Source organism: Equus asinus, chromosome 13 (assembly GCF_041296235.1).
Source record: "Equus asinus isolate D_3611 breed Donkey chromosome 13, EquAss-T2T_v2, whole genome shotgun sequence".
NCBI classification, from domain to species: domain Eukaryota; kingdom Metazoa; phylum Chordata; class Mammalia; order Perissodactyla; family Equidae; genus Equus; species Equus asinus.
This window is the reverse complement of record NC_091802.1, coordinates 28,408,914-28,423,206: the sequence shown is the minus strand read 5'-3', so window position 1 is coordinate 28,423,206 and position 14,293 is coordinate 28,408,914. Positions and strand designations below refer to the sequence as shown.

Sequence of the window (14,293 nt, the reverse complement as noted above, 5' to 3'; positions counted from 1 at the left end):
TGCTAACTAATGCTAATTGTTGAAATTAACCATGGAGAGTTAGGGCCACTTAACATGTAGCTATTACCAAAATTTGCCCTAGCATCATTGTAGTTCTTAGGGATATACTGAATTTAGAAATAATATCAGGATCCCCCTAAAAGAAGGTTTTCAGGAAAAATGGCTTCTTGCAAGAGATCAGAAAGCTACGTGGCTTTCAGAGTTGGGAACTTCATATTCTGGGCAGCTGGTATAGTAATTATTGGGATTATGTCCTGTGAAGTGTATAAAGATCAAAAGGGAAATAAAAGTGCCCTTAAATAATTGTCTAGTTTCTTAAGTTCTAGGTAAAGAAAGAGTGGGATGTTAGGATGACACACTACATTCACTTCCCAATTACCATATATTCTTACATGGGCCCATTATCACCTTCAAGGTCCATACAAGTCACTTCACAAGTTTCAGCGCCTTCAACTGTTAGGAAAAGGAGGAAGCAAAGGAATTTGAGAATCTTTGGCCAGTGTGGGTCAGGGGAAATGAACATGAAACACTGCACAGGTGGGTTATATCAAGGCCATAAAACCTCAACTTTGAGACATAAAAAATCCAGAAAATCAGATTTTAAACCACAACACTCCCACTGTGGGTGGCTATAACGTGATCTATTAATAACTGTGGATGGCTATACTCTATCAGTGAAGTAGGCTGTCATCCAAAGAGTGACGACAGGAAAAGAAACGATAGTTTGCATTCGATGGAAATTCCTGATCCTCCAAAGGGGAGAGCAAGATAGTCTTGGGGAAGAAAAAGAGCTATTAACACAGAGGAACCTAACCATGCATAGGAAATTTCCCCTTTTGTAATCCAATTTTGCTGTGACCTGTTTCTCTCACCTTAAATATTTTTGTTTTAGCACCTATCACTTGAACCACAAAGACAAACCAACTTTTTTTTTTAAACCTAAGGTAACTGTATCATGCCAAGTACATAACAGAAGAACACGGAAATGGATTTTCATCTCAAGAATACTTAAGTTGGGGGAAGACATTCAGCTTTTATTGTTAATTTGACAGTTTCAAATATTTGTGGTGGTGGGACCATCATTATACAAAATTCCACCTAGTAAAGTTTTAGGTGACCAGTGACTTTGTCAATTAGGTCTGCTGGTCCTGGCCCAATCCCTAGGACAGTTCGAGAGCCTGGTGCAATCTGAGTGCGTCCAGCATCCTGAATTAAACTTACAGTCAGTCCCAGCATTTTTGCATGGGTCAACAATTCAACCAGAGTTTCTTCGTCAGGGGCTTTGACTACCACTTTGGGCTGACCACAATATTCCCACTCTTTGAGCAATTCAGGGTTTCTCCGTTGAATTTGCTTGTAGGCAGAAACAGCAGCATGAGAGCACTGGGCAGCCACTTTCCCTTTTCCCATCTTCAAGTCATTTCGAACCACAAGAATCATTTTGTACTCTCCACTTTCTCCTAAGATGCTTGCTTCAGTTCCAGTCTCTGTGTCTGTCTTGCTCACTGAGCTTTCGGGGGTCAGCCCAAAGTGTGTGCGGAGGCCCCAGCCCACGAACATGCCACAAACAACTCCGGCAGCCAAGCTGAGCGCACCAGGATGAGCCAAATATTCCATAACCAAGGATTTGGAGAGCATCTTAAAGGAAAGGGAAAAAGTTATCACTATCTAGCAGTGAAAAGTTATAGGCTTATCAGATAAAAAGCAGCAATGTTTTAAAACTATATGAAGTCATCCAGGAAAAAGGCAAAATATATTTCAGATCTTATGAGAGTAAATGTTTTTTTTTCTCCTGTGTAGTCAAAAAGATTCAAGAACACAAGTGAAGCAGTTTAGGTCATTTTGAATCTCGAAGAGTATCTCTCTGGTTCTTGGATATATGAAAGCTCTGTTCCACAGTCTTCCCTAAGTCTTGTGGAGAAAGGAAATTTCTGTTTTACTAAGATGACTAAAGAAACCAAGAATAACTCATCCCTTTTCTGGAATATAGTGCTTATTTAATTGTGTCTTCATAATGCAGAGGGTCTCAATGGGGATGGTACCAACCCCTCAGACAAGTTCCTGGTTATCACAATAATGGGCCTGGAGTGAGGTACACTGCTGACATTTGCAAGACCTGAGCATGGAATCCTAAAAGACTTGTCCCCCTGGACATTATTGTAGGTGAAAAACTATTAATACCTGAGACTAGAATCCAACTTCATTTGACATGTAAGCAGTATTTTTTGCATAGCTTTAATATACACTGAATTTACCAAAAGTGTAACTATCAACTATCATATGAAACAAAGGAAAATCAGCCTTTATCTTTTATCATTTTAGAAATTCCTGTTACCCCAGCAAAGCTGTTCATGGTATTAGAGTCACCACTAAAACACCTGTATCAGTCTACATTTGAGGCTGTTGGATTCATGATGTTTCTATGTAAACCACCAACAGTTTCTTCTTCTAGTGGAATAGTATCAAGAATTTATATATTGAAATACAAGGGGCCACCATATTTGTAGTGCTTATTAAGTGGTGTCCTTGGAATCGTGCAATGCGGAACCTGCATGGCATAGACAACAGTCCTGAAAATACACACCTTAACATAATTTCCTTTTTATTCTCATTTATGTTAAAATTAGGACATTATATTAATGTTCTTGAAAGTATATGGTAGCTAGATTGTGTAGTAGTATCAAATATTTTAATATGAGGATAATATAGGAGATGTTAAACTTTTTTTGAGTTATAATTCACATAAAATTCACCTTTTTAAAGTGTACAATTCGGTGGTTTTTAATATACCCACAAGGTTGTGCAACCATTACCACTATCTAACTCCAGAACATTTTCACTGCTCCAAAAGAAACCCCTGTATCCATCAGCAGTTGCTTCCCATTTCCTCCTCCCCCAGCCCCTGCCAACCACACTAATCTACTTTGTCTTTATGGATTTGCCTATTCTAGACATTCATATAAATCAAACCATACAACATGTGGGTTTTTGTTTCAGGCTTCTATCACTTGGCGTAATGTTTTCAAGGTTCATCCATGTTGTAGCATGTATCAGTACTTCAATCCTTTTTATTGATGAATAATATTCCATTGTATGGATATACTACATTTTATTTATTCATCAGTTGATGGACATTTGGGTTATTGCCACTTTTTTTTTTGCTATTATGAATAATGCTGCTATGAGTACAAGTTTTTGTGTGGACATATGTTTTCATTTCTTTTGGGCATATACTTAGGAGTGGAAATGCTGGGTCATATGGCAACTTTGTAACTTTTTGAGGAAACTGCCAAAATATTTTCTAAAGTGGCTGCACCAGTTTACATTCATTACAAATAATTTGTTATTAAAAAAAGTGTGTGTTGGGTCTGATAGGGTTGAGAACCACTGCTCTAGTGCCTTATGATGCCTGTCTCTAATTCAGAAACAAACAAAACAAACAAAAAAGCAACAGATTTTCATATAAGTCATGGCTGTCTCCAGATCTCAAAGAAGGACTGGGAAGATTATAAATGAGATAAGGCGGGCAATAGAACTTCAGTAGTTGTTAGAAAGGAATGGATTACATGCCATGTCTGAAGGGAAAGAAGACAAAACAAAACAATGTTTATAAATTCGTTTGTCTCCAAATTATGAAAGTACAATTTAATACATTACAGTGCTGTACTTATATCTTCCTTTTTACAGGCTGGATCTAAGTCAAAGGTGCAGTTAATAAAAAAAGTGAAACAACCCAACAGTATCCCCACACTTGCAATCTAAATTTCAACCTTGCCCTCCCTGGAACAAAATTAATTTCTCTGAGATTGCTACTTAATGTACAAAAAACCTGTAACTATCTTCACTTCCTTGAAGTCCATTAGAATCCTTTACTATTCACTTTCTGAAACACCTACCAAAAAACCTTCTGTATTTTATAGCAGTTCATGCATTCCTTAGTCTAGTTGCAATCCTTTCTGAAGCTACCTTCTTAAATGCCCAATTTTTACAGACATGGAAGCAGGAAGACCAGGACAATGTGGTGTGGAACGTATTTCCAGAAGACTAGTCAATAGCACTCTAACACAATGTGCCCATTCATTTTAGCAAAAAACTAATGTGGGGTAGTTGTGGTGGGGCAGAAGCTAGTTTGAGGTGGAGTTAAGAAATAGAGACAAAGTGAAACAGAGCAGAAAGAAAAGGAAATGAATATAAGGGGATCTGAAGAAAAAGAAAGGTGTCTGGTTGTTTTTTTCTCTTAAGATGGAAAGATGAGGGCCAACCCTAGTGGCCTAGTGGTTAAATTCAGCATGCTCCAGTTCAGTGGCCCACATTCAGTTCCTGGGCATGGACCTATACCACTCATCAGTGGCCATGCTGTGGCAGTGGCTCACAAACAAACAAACAAAAAGGAAGATTGGCAACAGATGTTAGCTCAGGGCGAATCTTCCTCAGGAAGAAAAAAAAAAAAGGAAAGATGAGTATATTTAAATGTTGAGCATATTTAACTGTCAGTGGATAGAGCCAGAGGAAAGGTAGGTAGATGCTCAAGATAGAGAGAATAATCAAGAATACAAAGCTCCAGAGTAGGAGAAGACCTAAAGTCCTTATGGAAAGATTTGGTCTGGGAAAGAAGGGGCACCTTTCCCAATGTGACAGTTTCAGATGCAGGTAGGTCTTGGATTTGCAGGCAGGAAGCTGTTCCTTAGAGGGAGGGAGGTGTACAAAAGTCAAGGTGGAGTTGAGAAGAGGAAGACTGAAATAAAATTTGCAGCAAAACATGGTAGGATTGCAGAGGAATGCTGAAAACATGGTTAAGAATGATAATTTTATAATGGTACCATACTGACCTCTTGTGATTTTCTCCAGCAGTACTTAGCAGCCTGTGTATAGGTACAAATAAAGAAGAGATGACTTCACACTTCACAGAGAAAATAGAAGTCAAGAGACTAAAACCACCTGATCACTTCCTCCAAACATACAAACTGATCTGCCCACAGTCTTCCTTCATCCTCCTCTCCTATTACAATAGATAGCTGGATTTATACAGGTTTGAATTTTGCTAAGAGTAAGCACAAGATACAATGGTCTAAGGGAATTTAGGGTGAGGGCTAGAATGTTGAAATGACAGACCATGCAATGCTATTCTTAGAGAACAATTTAAAGACAGGAAGGTGATACAGAAGGATGGCCATGTGCTATTAAAGAACAAGTGTGATGGAAGTAAGCTAGAAAGGCAGATGGCTGTGGTTAGAGCCTGGGATTTTGATTTTGGAAACAAAACACTGTAAAGTGATATAAAGTCCAGAGCGTAGCTACAGGAATGGGTATCTGAAGTATAGTCAAAAGTGTGTCACTAACTTCATGTGCCTTCTCAATTCTTTTATTTTTATGATATATTGCTGCCTGCCTTCCACAAATATTGACTGACCCTGCTCTAGGGTCTAGGGGATACAGGAGTGCACAAAGCAGAAAAAGTCCCTTCTCGCACAGAGCTTATATCCTAGTAGTGGTTTGGATAGTGGCCCAATCCTAATTTTGAATTTCCTTCATTTTATTTTAATAAAACCTCATGTTTTCACAGCTTAAAGTTCATTGATCCTTTGAATGTATTGTGTCACTTGATCCACATAACTGAGAAGTCAGGATTATTTCTATACTGAAAATGAGGAAATTGAGGCCAAGAGAAGTTAAGTTCAAAAAACACAAATACTTGCTGGCTTCCTCTGTGCCAGGCACGTACTTTGTTAGGCTGAGTGTGTAGTGATGAACAATACAGGCCACTGCCAATTGTTCATAGATGAGTGGAGGAGACAGACTAGTAATTACAAGGGTGGTAAATGTTATGAAAAGGTGTTAAGGGAGTACATAAAAGGCTTTAGCTTAGTTTAGAAGGTCAGAGAAGGTCTCCTTGAGGAAATGAAACTTAAAATGCAACAAATGACTAAGAGGATAGAAGGAGGAAAGATCACTTCAGGCAGAAAGAACACCAAGTGGGAAAGCCAGAAGGGAGAAAAATGGGATGTCAAATGATGCAAAAGCAGTCTAGATAGCTGAAAGATGGAGGGGAAGAGTGGCAGAGAATAAACAGAGAAAGAAGGGCAGGATACAGACCATAGAAGGCCTTCTAAGCCATGTTAAACAGTTTGGAATTTACCCTATGGACAATGGGAAGCTGCTGCAGGAAAACGATTATTGTTTTCTAAAATATCACCTGCGGCTTCAGTGTAAAGAATGAATTGGAAGTTGGCAAGAACAGGTACAGGAGATCAATTAGGAGGCTGCTATAATGTAATAATCGTAATAGTCAAAAACTGCTAAGTATTTTGCTATTTATTAGGTATTGGCTAAACTCTCTACATGAATTGTCTCTTTTAACACCCCCAACAGTCCTTGAAGGTAAATATATAATTATTATTCCCATTTTTCAGATGTGGAAATCAAGTTACAGAGTATATAAGTAGCTTGCCAAGTTCATACAGTTAGTAAGTGGTAGTCTGATTCCAGAGTCCAGGTTCTTAACACTACTCTATTTTGCCTTTCCTAGTAGTCAGGATGAGATGACACTAATCTGGACAACAGTAGTGGCAACAGGAAAGGAAAGAAGTAGCTGAGGCATGTCTGTATGATTTGGTGACTAACTAGAAGTCTGGTGATAAAAGAAAGGGAGAAGTTTAGAATGACACCTAGATTTAAACGAATGGAGGTGCTATTTACTGATAAGGAGAATTCTGGTGAAATAGCAGGTTTGAAAGTAAAAGATACTGAAACCAATTTTAGATATATTACATTTGGTTTGACCAAAAGACATCCTGGTTAGAGATGCCCAGCAAAAAAAATAAAAATAAATAATAATAAAAGGACATACCATTTTAGAGGTCAGAAGAGATAAGCCTAGGCTAGAAATACAGATTTAAGATACTTTAATATATAACTGAGGTTACCAAAGTGATGAAAGTGGATGAGGCCACTTCCAGGAAAAGTATGTAGAGTGAAGAAAGAGCTAAAACAGAATCCTGAGGAAACGAATATTTAGGGACACTTAAGGCTCAGAGAACAGTGACGTGGAGTGGCCAGAAGTTAAGAGGGTCACATAGGGCAAGTTGTCAGCACCTAGTTTCAGTCCTGTTTCACTCGTGTGCCTGACAGGGCTGTACTGACATACTATTTTATGGCTCTAGATGCCTTTACAGCCAGAGAAAAAAGTTAAATTCCTATTAGTACACATTATCTCATAACGCATCTGTCATTTAGTTACCACATGATGCTGACATATTAGGACTTCTCTCTGATAATGTAGCAACCAGACTCCAAATTGAACAAATATTCAATTAGAAGGATTCTCTGCACCAATTTCTAGTTTGCAAAGTAACCAAATATCCCATATACCAGATTCAGGCAGGTACTATCTGGAGAAGGGAACTACATATACAGGACCTATTATGTGGTGGATAACATGTTAAACCCTTTACTTCCTTTATTGTTGCTATGAAAATAAAAGGAAGCTATTATTAGCCTCATTTTTTTTTTTTTGGAGGAAGATTAGCCCTGAGCTAACTGCTGCCAGTCCTCCTCTTTTTGCTGAGGAAGCCTGGCCCTGAGCTAACATCCATGCCCATCTTCCTCTATGTTACATGTGGGACGCCTACCACAGCATGGCGTGCCAAGCAGTGCCATGTCCACACCTGGGATCCGAACGGGGGAACCACGGGCCACCAAGGCGGAACGTGTGCACTTAACCGTTGCACCACCAGGCTGGCCCCAGCCTCATTTTAAAGATGAGAAAAATAAGGATCAGAGAAGCTGCTTATTGACAGTAACATAACTAAAAGAGCAATATAAAATATACTCATCTAAACGTCATCACAGAAAGCTGCTCAACTTCATCTAAAAACAGCTACACCAAGAACAGTCAATGAAAACAGAAAGCAGAGAAAGTTCCAGAAATTACCAAGTTTGTTTATCACTTACATTCCATATCTTATGAGGTCTCTAACTCTAAAATGTTAAAATTTATAATAACAGCTTTGTTCTTTAGGATGTTCTGATCTCATCAGCCTGATCAGATTATCATCTAACTCCTCTAAAAGGTGTTTCAGCCTGTCCCTTTTTCTGCATATCTACTATATACATATTAATAAATCCAGTGCTTGACACTAAAGTAAAAATATGCATAGCCTAATAGATAATCCTGGGTAACGAAGGGACTGCAAAACAAACATGGCCTACAAAACCCTTTTGGTGTCTTTTAATTCCTCTGTCAGACTAAACCAGCTTTCACCAATGCTCTTGATCCCTTTACCTCCTGAATCCAGCTCCACCCATTAATCCCACTCCACTGGCTACTGCTCCTTGGTCTTTTCCAACCTAAAAAAACTCTTCCAAATCCTCTTTGACCCTTAAACTATTGCCTCAATTTTCCTCTTTCCTTTACTTCTAAATTTCAATTACTTGCCTCCCTTCCCCACTCAAACGAAACTGCTAAGGAATCAGACACTACTATTAGCCAAATGTAGTTGCCTCATTTTAGGCCTCCAGTTTTCTGCACTACTCACTACTAACTTTTCTTTAAACTTTCCTCCCTTGAATTCTTTAACCCAACTTTCACCCCATTATCATCTTACCTTCTGATGGCTTTTTTCCACAGTCTTCTTCTCAGGCTCTACGTCCTCTGTTTGCCCCTGATGTTATGTATAACCCAAGCCTACACATTTGGCCCTTTTCTCAGTCTATATTTACACTGTCCGAGATGGTAGTCATTAACCAAATGTAGTTATTTAAACTTAAATTAATTAAATAAAAATTTACGTCTTCAGTTGCACTTAGTCAAACCTCAGGTGCTCAAGAGCTCATCAACTTAAAAGTGCCTAGTGGCTACTATATCAGACAGCAAGATATGGAACATTTCCATCACTGAAGAAAGTTCTATTGGATGGTGCTGGTCTATACACTCTCGTCCCGTTCAATCAATCAATCAATCTGTATTGAGGGCCCATTGTGCACCAGGCACTGTTCCGGACCCTGGAGATAAAGTACTGAACAAAGCAAAGTCCCACTCTTCATGGAGCTAACATTCTAGTAGGAGGAAACAGACAAATAGTTTGCCAGATGAACAATTGCATTTATCCCAAATCATCACAGCCAAGGACTCCTTAAGCCTCTCTTAGGTTCTAAACTTGAATTTCCAGCTTCTGCTAGATTTCACGACTTAGATGTCTACGAAGTACCCTAAACTGCGTCCTAAACTGAACTCAGTATCTTCACTTCCCTCATGAACTTCCATTTTCTGTATTCTTGATTTTTGAGTAACCCTGGATTTTTCCTCCTCTGTCCTACCACGTCCGGTCACCAAACCGTGCTGAATTTATCTGTCTTAAACCTATCTCCTTATCTCTGTTGCCAGTGCCCTAAATATCCCTTGGCCAAAGGCTTCCAAAATTAACTTCTCTACCTCTAATCTTTCCACATTTGCTTGACTTGTGCGTGCCCTAGTTCATCCTAGTCCATCTGCCCCCAAAATTATACTTCTAAAACACAAATCTGATTCTGTAATTTCCCTGCTCAAAAATCACCGGCTAAAAGCCTAAAGGACAAAACATAAATCCCTTAGTACGAATTTAAAACACTACACAATCTGGTTACAACCTACTTGATCCTTCTAACCTACCCTTCCTGCTACATACTGTACTATCCAGCCACACCAAATTACTAGGTCTTTCCCTTCAACCAGCAATCTCTCCCCGAAATTATTTTCTATTTGTCTTCTCTTAAACACACAGACACAAACAAAAACATCCTCTTCACCCGGGAAGGCGTAGTTCAAATGACATCTGTCTCTCAAGTCCTTATCATCCCCCAGTCAGTCTTAATTATCAACTCTTCTGAGCTGCTGTAGCACTTATACTAACTACTGTAGGTCATATTCTCAGTGTCTAGTGTAGTGCCTGGGGTATAATGTTCAAGGATTAAATACTTCTCTAGACATTCTGTCTGTGTGACACAGGCGGACAAAATTTTCGATCATATTCCTAGAAACCTTTTCTATCCGCATAGGACTCAACAACTTCATACGCTGTGGTTATTCAGTAAATAGCAGAGAGCGTGAGGCCTGCTCGGTACTTTCTCACAGTCCTAGCGCGCTCATCGATGCGGCCTGAAGAGAGGCTTTCCCTTGGTCCCGGTCTTCACAGGACGACTGGCAGAACAGGAATAGTGGATTCAGCGGCCACTGGGAGGAAGAGTTTACGAAGGAGAAGATGAAAGGGTGGGGGGCGGAAGTAATGGAATGAGGTGGGAAGAAACCCTCCAGCTGGAAAGAGAATGGAGACGGACATCCCTCTCCTTCGCCCTGTGAGGGGCCGACCTACCTAGAACGCCTCCTCGCCTCACTCTGGCCTTTCGCGTTGCTCACTTCTGGGTAGCGAACACGTTTCTATCGCGGGAGCTACCTCTTCCGGGGTTCCTTGGCAAGAAGTTCCGGGTCAAGAACCGCGAAGCGTACAGTCATTCTTCTTCTCGCCCCGCCCGCAGGTCCTGAACCTAGACCCGAACTGAAATCCCCCGACGATCAACCTAGATTGCCGAAAGGTCGGGGGAACGTTTCTCTTTTGGAGGCAGTCTCCTGGGGGGGACACGGACCGGAAGTGACGTGAGCCAATTCCGGTTGGCCGGAGCCCAGCGGCGGGTGTGAGAGTCCGTCAGGAGCCGCTTCCAGGTTCCCGAGATCTGGAGAAGCCAGGATCAGAGCGGGTAGGTAAACCAGCGCTGAGAATTAGGGATGGAACCTGAGACTATCCTCAGAGCTTCTTCCGGAGCTCTCCTGCGTAGATCGTGCAGATCTGGGCCACCGTGCAAGCAGTGCTGGGCGCTGCTGACTCTGGATGTCTCAGTCTGGCGGTAGTCGGGTTATTTGGGACAGCTCCCCATGGTTGGCCACCGGTACGTTGAACCCATACACTGGACTCCCCACCATTCGCTCTTTACGCCGCAGACTTGGAAGCCGTTCTAAGCTTCTGTAGAATATCCATCACCTCTTCCTCCCAGGTGTCCAGGACCTTAGTGTTAATGGAGAAGGTCTTCCCTGCTGATGACCAAGCTCTTTCTCAGGATCTGTCAGTTTGGGTTCTTGCCCTCCGCAACCATATGATGCTAAATGTATCCTCTTTTAAAGAAAATTCAGGCGTGCAAGTGCCGTCTAAAGCGTTGATGGCCAAGAGAATGGGGCCTTCGCTCCGTAGACTTCTTCAGAGGACCTTCACGTATCTGCCACTGCTTTCATGAGGAATAGTGTCCTCTGCCTTTTCCAAATCCCTGACTCCTCCGACCCCTGTATTTCATTACAGTGGAAGTATTTGCAATAAAACGTGAGGGTCGGCTTAATCTCTAGAACTCCAGGAAGCCATATGTGGCCCTGTATCAACACTGCTAAGATTACATGTGACCTCCAGTAGGTTTTACACTATTATCTTTTGTTGTCCTGCAACTCCGTGCTAAGATCTCATAATATATTGGCTCTGGCACTCTTTACTTATCTCAGCAACATAGGTCCTTTTCCTAACTGTAGTGTCTTTCAGTTCTACTTTGGGGCTTGTAAGAAATTTTGTAGACAGATTGCACAGATCCTTTGGTGAAGCTTGTGCAAGTGTTTCTAGTGTTGTAATGATAGAGAATTTAATGTTCCGACTCTACTACCTTTTAATCGTATTATCATTTGTTCTGATTTTACTTGTGTATTCTTAGCATAAATGATGATAGTGAAAAATTATTATTTACTAGGCAAAACTTTATTCATTCTAGATTATGTTTTTATTGACCTTTGGAAGAGAGATGATGGTTCCCAGACAACTGTGGCCAATTTGTATAGGTGTGAAATGACTCTATAGTAGAAATCTTTTATATTTTACCTCTTTGCCTGTATTATTTTAAAACACTGACTATTCCTTTGAAAGATATATCCTCCTTGATTAATACAGTTTAATTTCTGTGACTCACATTCCAGAATAACTGTTTCTGAAATACTTCAGTAAATGATTTAATGTCTTTTAGCAGTTTACCTATAGCTAGTTTAATCATTTGTTGTTTAATTTATGTATTGTTCTTAGTTGTGAGTTAGAAAAATTTTTCACACTTGTCTTTGAAATGAAGCGACAAGATTTTTGAGATGTAGAATTATATAAATTAGATGTTATCATTAGTTTTAACGTTTGGTAAATTTGCTTATTGACTTTATAATGGCCAAAACTGATCTTATATTCTTTTTGCTCAATTCAGTTATCCAGGGACCGGTTATCCAAATTTTCTTATTTTTCCAACTTCTTCCTGCCTTTGGCTTGAATTACCACTTTTTAGGATTTCAAAGATCATTAAACTTTAAATCAGAAGACCAGGATTGAAGTCTGGGCTCCAACACTTGTTGAATGACGGTTGGCAGGTTACCCAACTTTCTGAGCTGATCTGGACTGTGTTGATAACAAGTACTGCTCATTTTACTTCTTAGTATTGTCACAGTGATTAAGTGAGGTAGTAAATGTGAAATTGCTATATAAATGGTTATATTGTCATTTTACTCTGAAAGCTGGCAATATATCAGTGCCGAATACTTTGCGTAATTTCAAAATTTGTTGTTTTATACTCTGTTATTTACCCAAAGATATTATTACATGCGCTTCTGAGATGATCTTTGCCCTACTTTTGAACACAATAAAAGCTAACCAGTAGTAGTTTGGTGCTGTAATCCACTGAATTAGTCATCTTGGTTAATAAGTGGGTGACTGGAAAATGAGTATAGTTTTGCATTTGGGAGTTTAAATCTGATCCATCTTGGTCATCATGTATTGTCACTTAAGAATTTCCAAGTGCAAAGGAAGCTGAAGATTTTGGTGCTTATGTATAGTTAACTAAAGGTTAGAAGTAGCCTTACTTACTTTTATTAAGTGAGAAACTATCATTTCATTGAAACCTACTGATAGAAATACTTAGAATTTGAAGCAACCTCTGTGAACCTATAGTTAGATTCTTCTCATTTAACAGAGGAGAAAATTGGGGCCCAGAAACAATCAGTAATTGGCTTGCCTGAGGTCGTATGGCCTAGGTTGTGCCAGAATCTGAACTGGAAATGAGGTCCTAAGTGTTCCTTCTGTTCTGCCAAGGTTGTCTCCGGGCGTCTTCATATGCTTTGGTAATATTTCCTGTTTTGCATGAAAATGCTTTCTGTTATGTATTAAAGGAGTCTATATATTTGTGTGTATACTTTTTTCCCTTTTTAGCTGATTTAGCCTTGTAAGTTCTAGGAAAACAAAAACACTGTGCTTGGCAAGATTTGCAGTGGAATGGAATAAGGAAAGAGAACAAGAAAATTAGTTCTAGTCTTCAGAACAGTTATTCTGAAATCATGCTTCTTTACTATCAGGTATCGAGGTGTCTTCTTTCTGGCAAGTGGAAAAGACAGAGAGGATCTTTGTAACCTGTGTTTCTGCTAAGCGAATGTTGTTACTAATGTGTAGGAAGAAACTATTAATTTCTTTGCTCCTGCTAAAAAATTTTCCCCAAGCTGCTTGTAATTTTAATATTCTGTTATGTTAATTATCTGGTAATCTGTGTAGTCATTTCTCTAATTATTTCATTCTGGGTAAATAACCACTGTAGAAAAGTTAATTCTTTGTCTTCTTGGGGATGCTTTGCTTCCATTGATTTTCACAAAACCTGTTTAGTGTCTCCCCTTTCTTGGAGATTATAGTGCCAGGTGCTTATTATCATTGCTGTTTTGTCCAAGTGCTCTTTGTTGGTGTCTCTCTCTTTTTGGTATGGAAATAAACTCCAGATGAGAGAATCTTGAGTAAACTCTGAAACAAACTGGATGAATTGAAGTGATAACTTGTTTTTTGCTATGTTAGTTAATAATCTGCTTTCACAAAGACTTGCAAATATTTGGGGGGGTAAATTTCTTTTTTTTTTTGAACATTTTATTTTTCCTTCCTTTTCCCCAAAGCCCCCCAGTACATAGTTGTATATTTTAGTTGTGGGTCCTTCTAGTTGTGGCATATGGGATGCCGCCTCAGCATGGCTTGATGAGCGGTGCCATGTCCACATCCAGGATTCAAACTGGCAAAACCCTGGGCCACCGGAAGCTGAGCACCTGGGAACTTACCCACTCAGCCCCGGGGCCAGCCCCTGGGGGTTAAATTTCTAAAGAGTTTATTGCTTCAAGAAACTCCTTATTTTGTCTGGGAAAGCAACTTTGTATAGAGTTTGCTGAACTGATATTATCTATTATATAAACCCTTATTTAAAGCTCATTTTAAAATATTATGCTCCT

The 14,293-nt window shown here is 39.6% G+C and overlaps 2 protein-coding genes across 5 annotated transcripts in view; one reads left to right on the top strand and one right to left on the bottom strand.

The window, feature by feature from the left end:
- Positions 1 to 1,013: 1,013 nt before the first annotated feature.
- Positions 1,014 to 10,487, bottom strand: PTRH2 (peptidyl-tRNA hydrolase 2). 3 transcript variants are annotated; one of them, XM_014856969.3, is made up of 2 exons: positions 10,347 to 10,487; positions 1,014 to 1,638 (listed from the first exon to the last, which is right to left on the bottom strand). In XM_014856969.3, the coding sequence occupies exon 2, from the start codon at positions 1,636 to 1,638 to the stop codon at positions 1,099 to 1,101; it is 540 nt and encodes a 179-aa protein (XP_014712455.1). In that variant the 5' UTR covers positions 10,347 to 10,487; the 3' UTR covers positions 1,014 to 1,098. The 3 variants fall into 3 exon arrangements, with proteins under 3 accessions (XP_014712455.1, XP_014712458.1, XP_070338975.1); XM_014856972.3 differs by lacking the exon at positions 10,347 to 10,487 and adding an exon at positions 8,604 to 8,745; XM_070482874.1 differs by lacking the exon at positions 10,347 to 10,487 and adding an exon at positions 4,830 to 4,857.
- The window catches only part of VMP1 (vacuole membrane protein 1), a 124,307-nt gene continuing 120,453 nt past the window's right edge, over positions 10,440 to 14,293 (top strand). Inside the window, exon 1 of one of the 2 annotated variants that reach the window (XM_014856968.3) lies at positions 10,440 to 10,728. The gene's annotated coding sequence lies outside the window, so the exon portion shown is untranslated. The remainder of the gene's footprint in view (positions 10,729 to 14,293) is intronic. The other variant, XM_070482873.1, reaches the window with a different exon arrangement.

Excerpts from the sequence above, each read along its gene's own strand:
- PTRH2 (XM_014856969.3), bottom strand. The coding sequence starts at position 1,638 with ATGCTCTCCAAATCCTTGGTTATGGAATATTTGGCTCATCCTGGTGCG.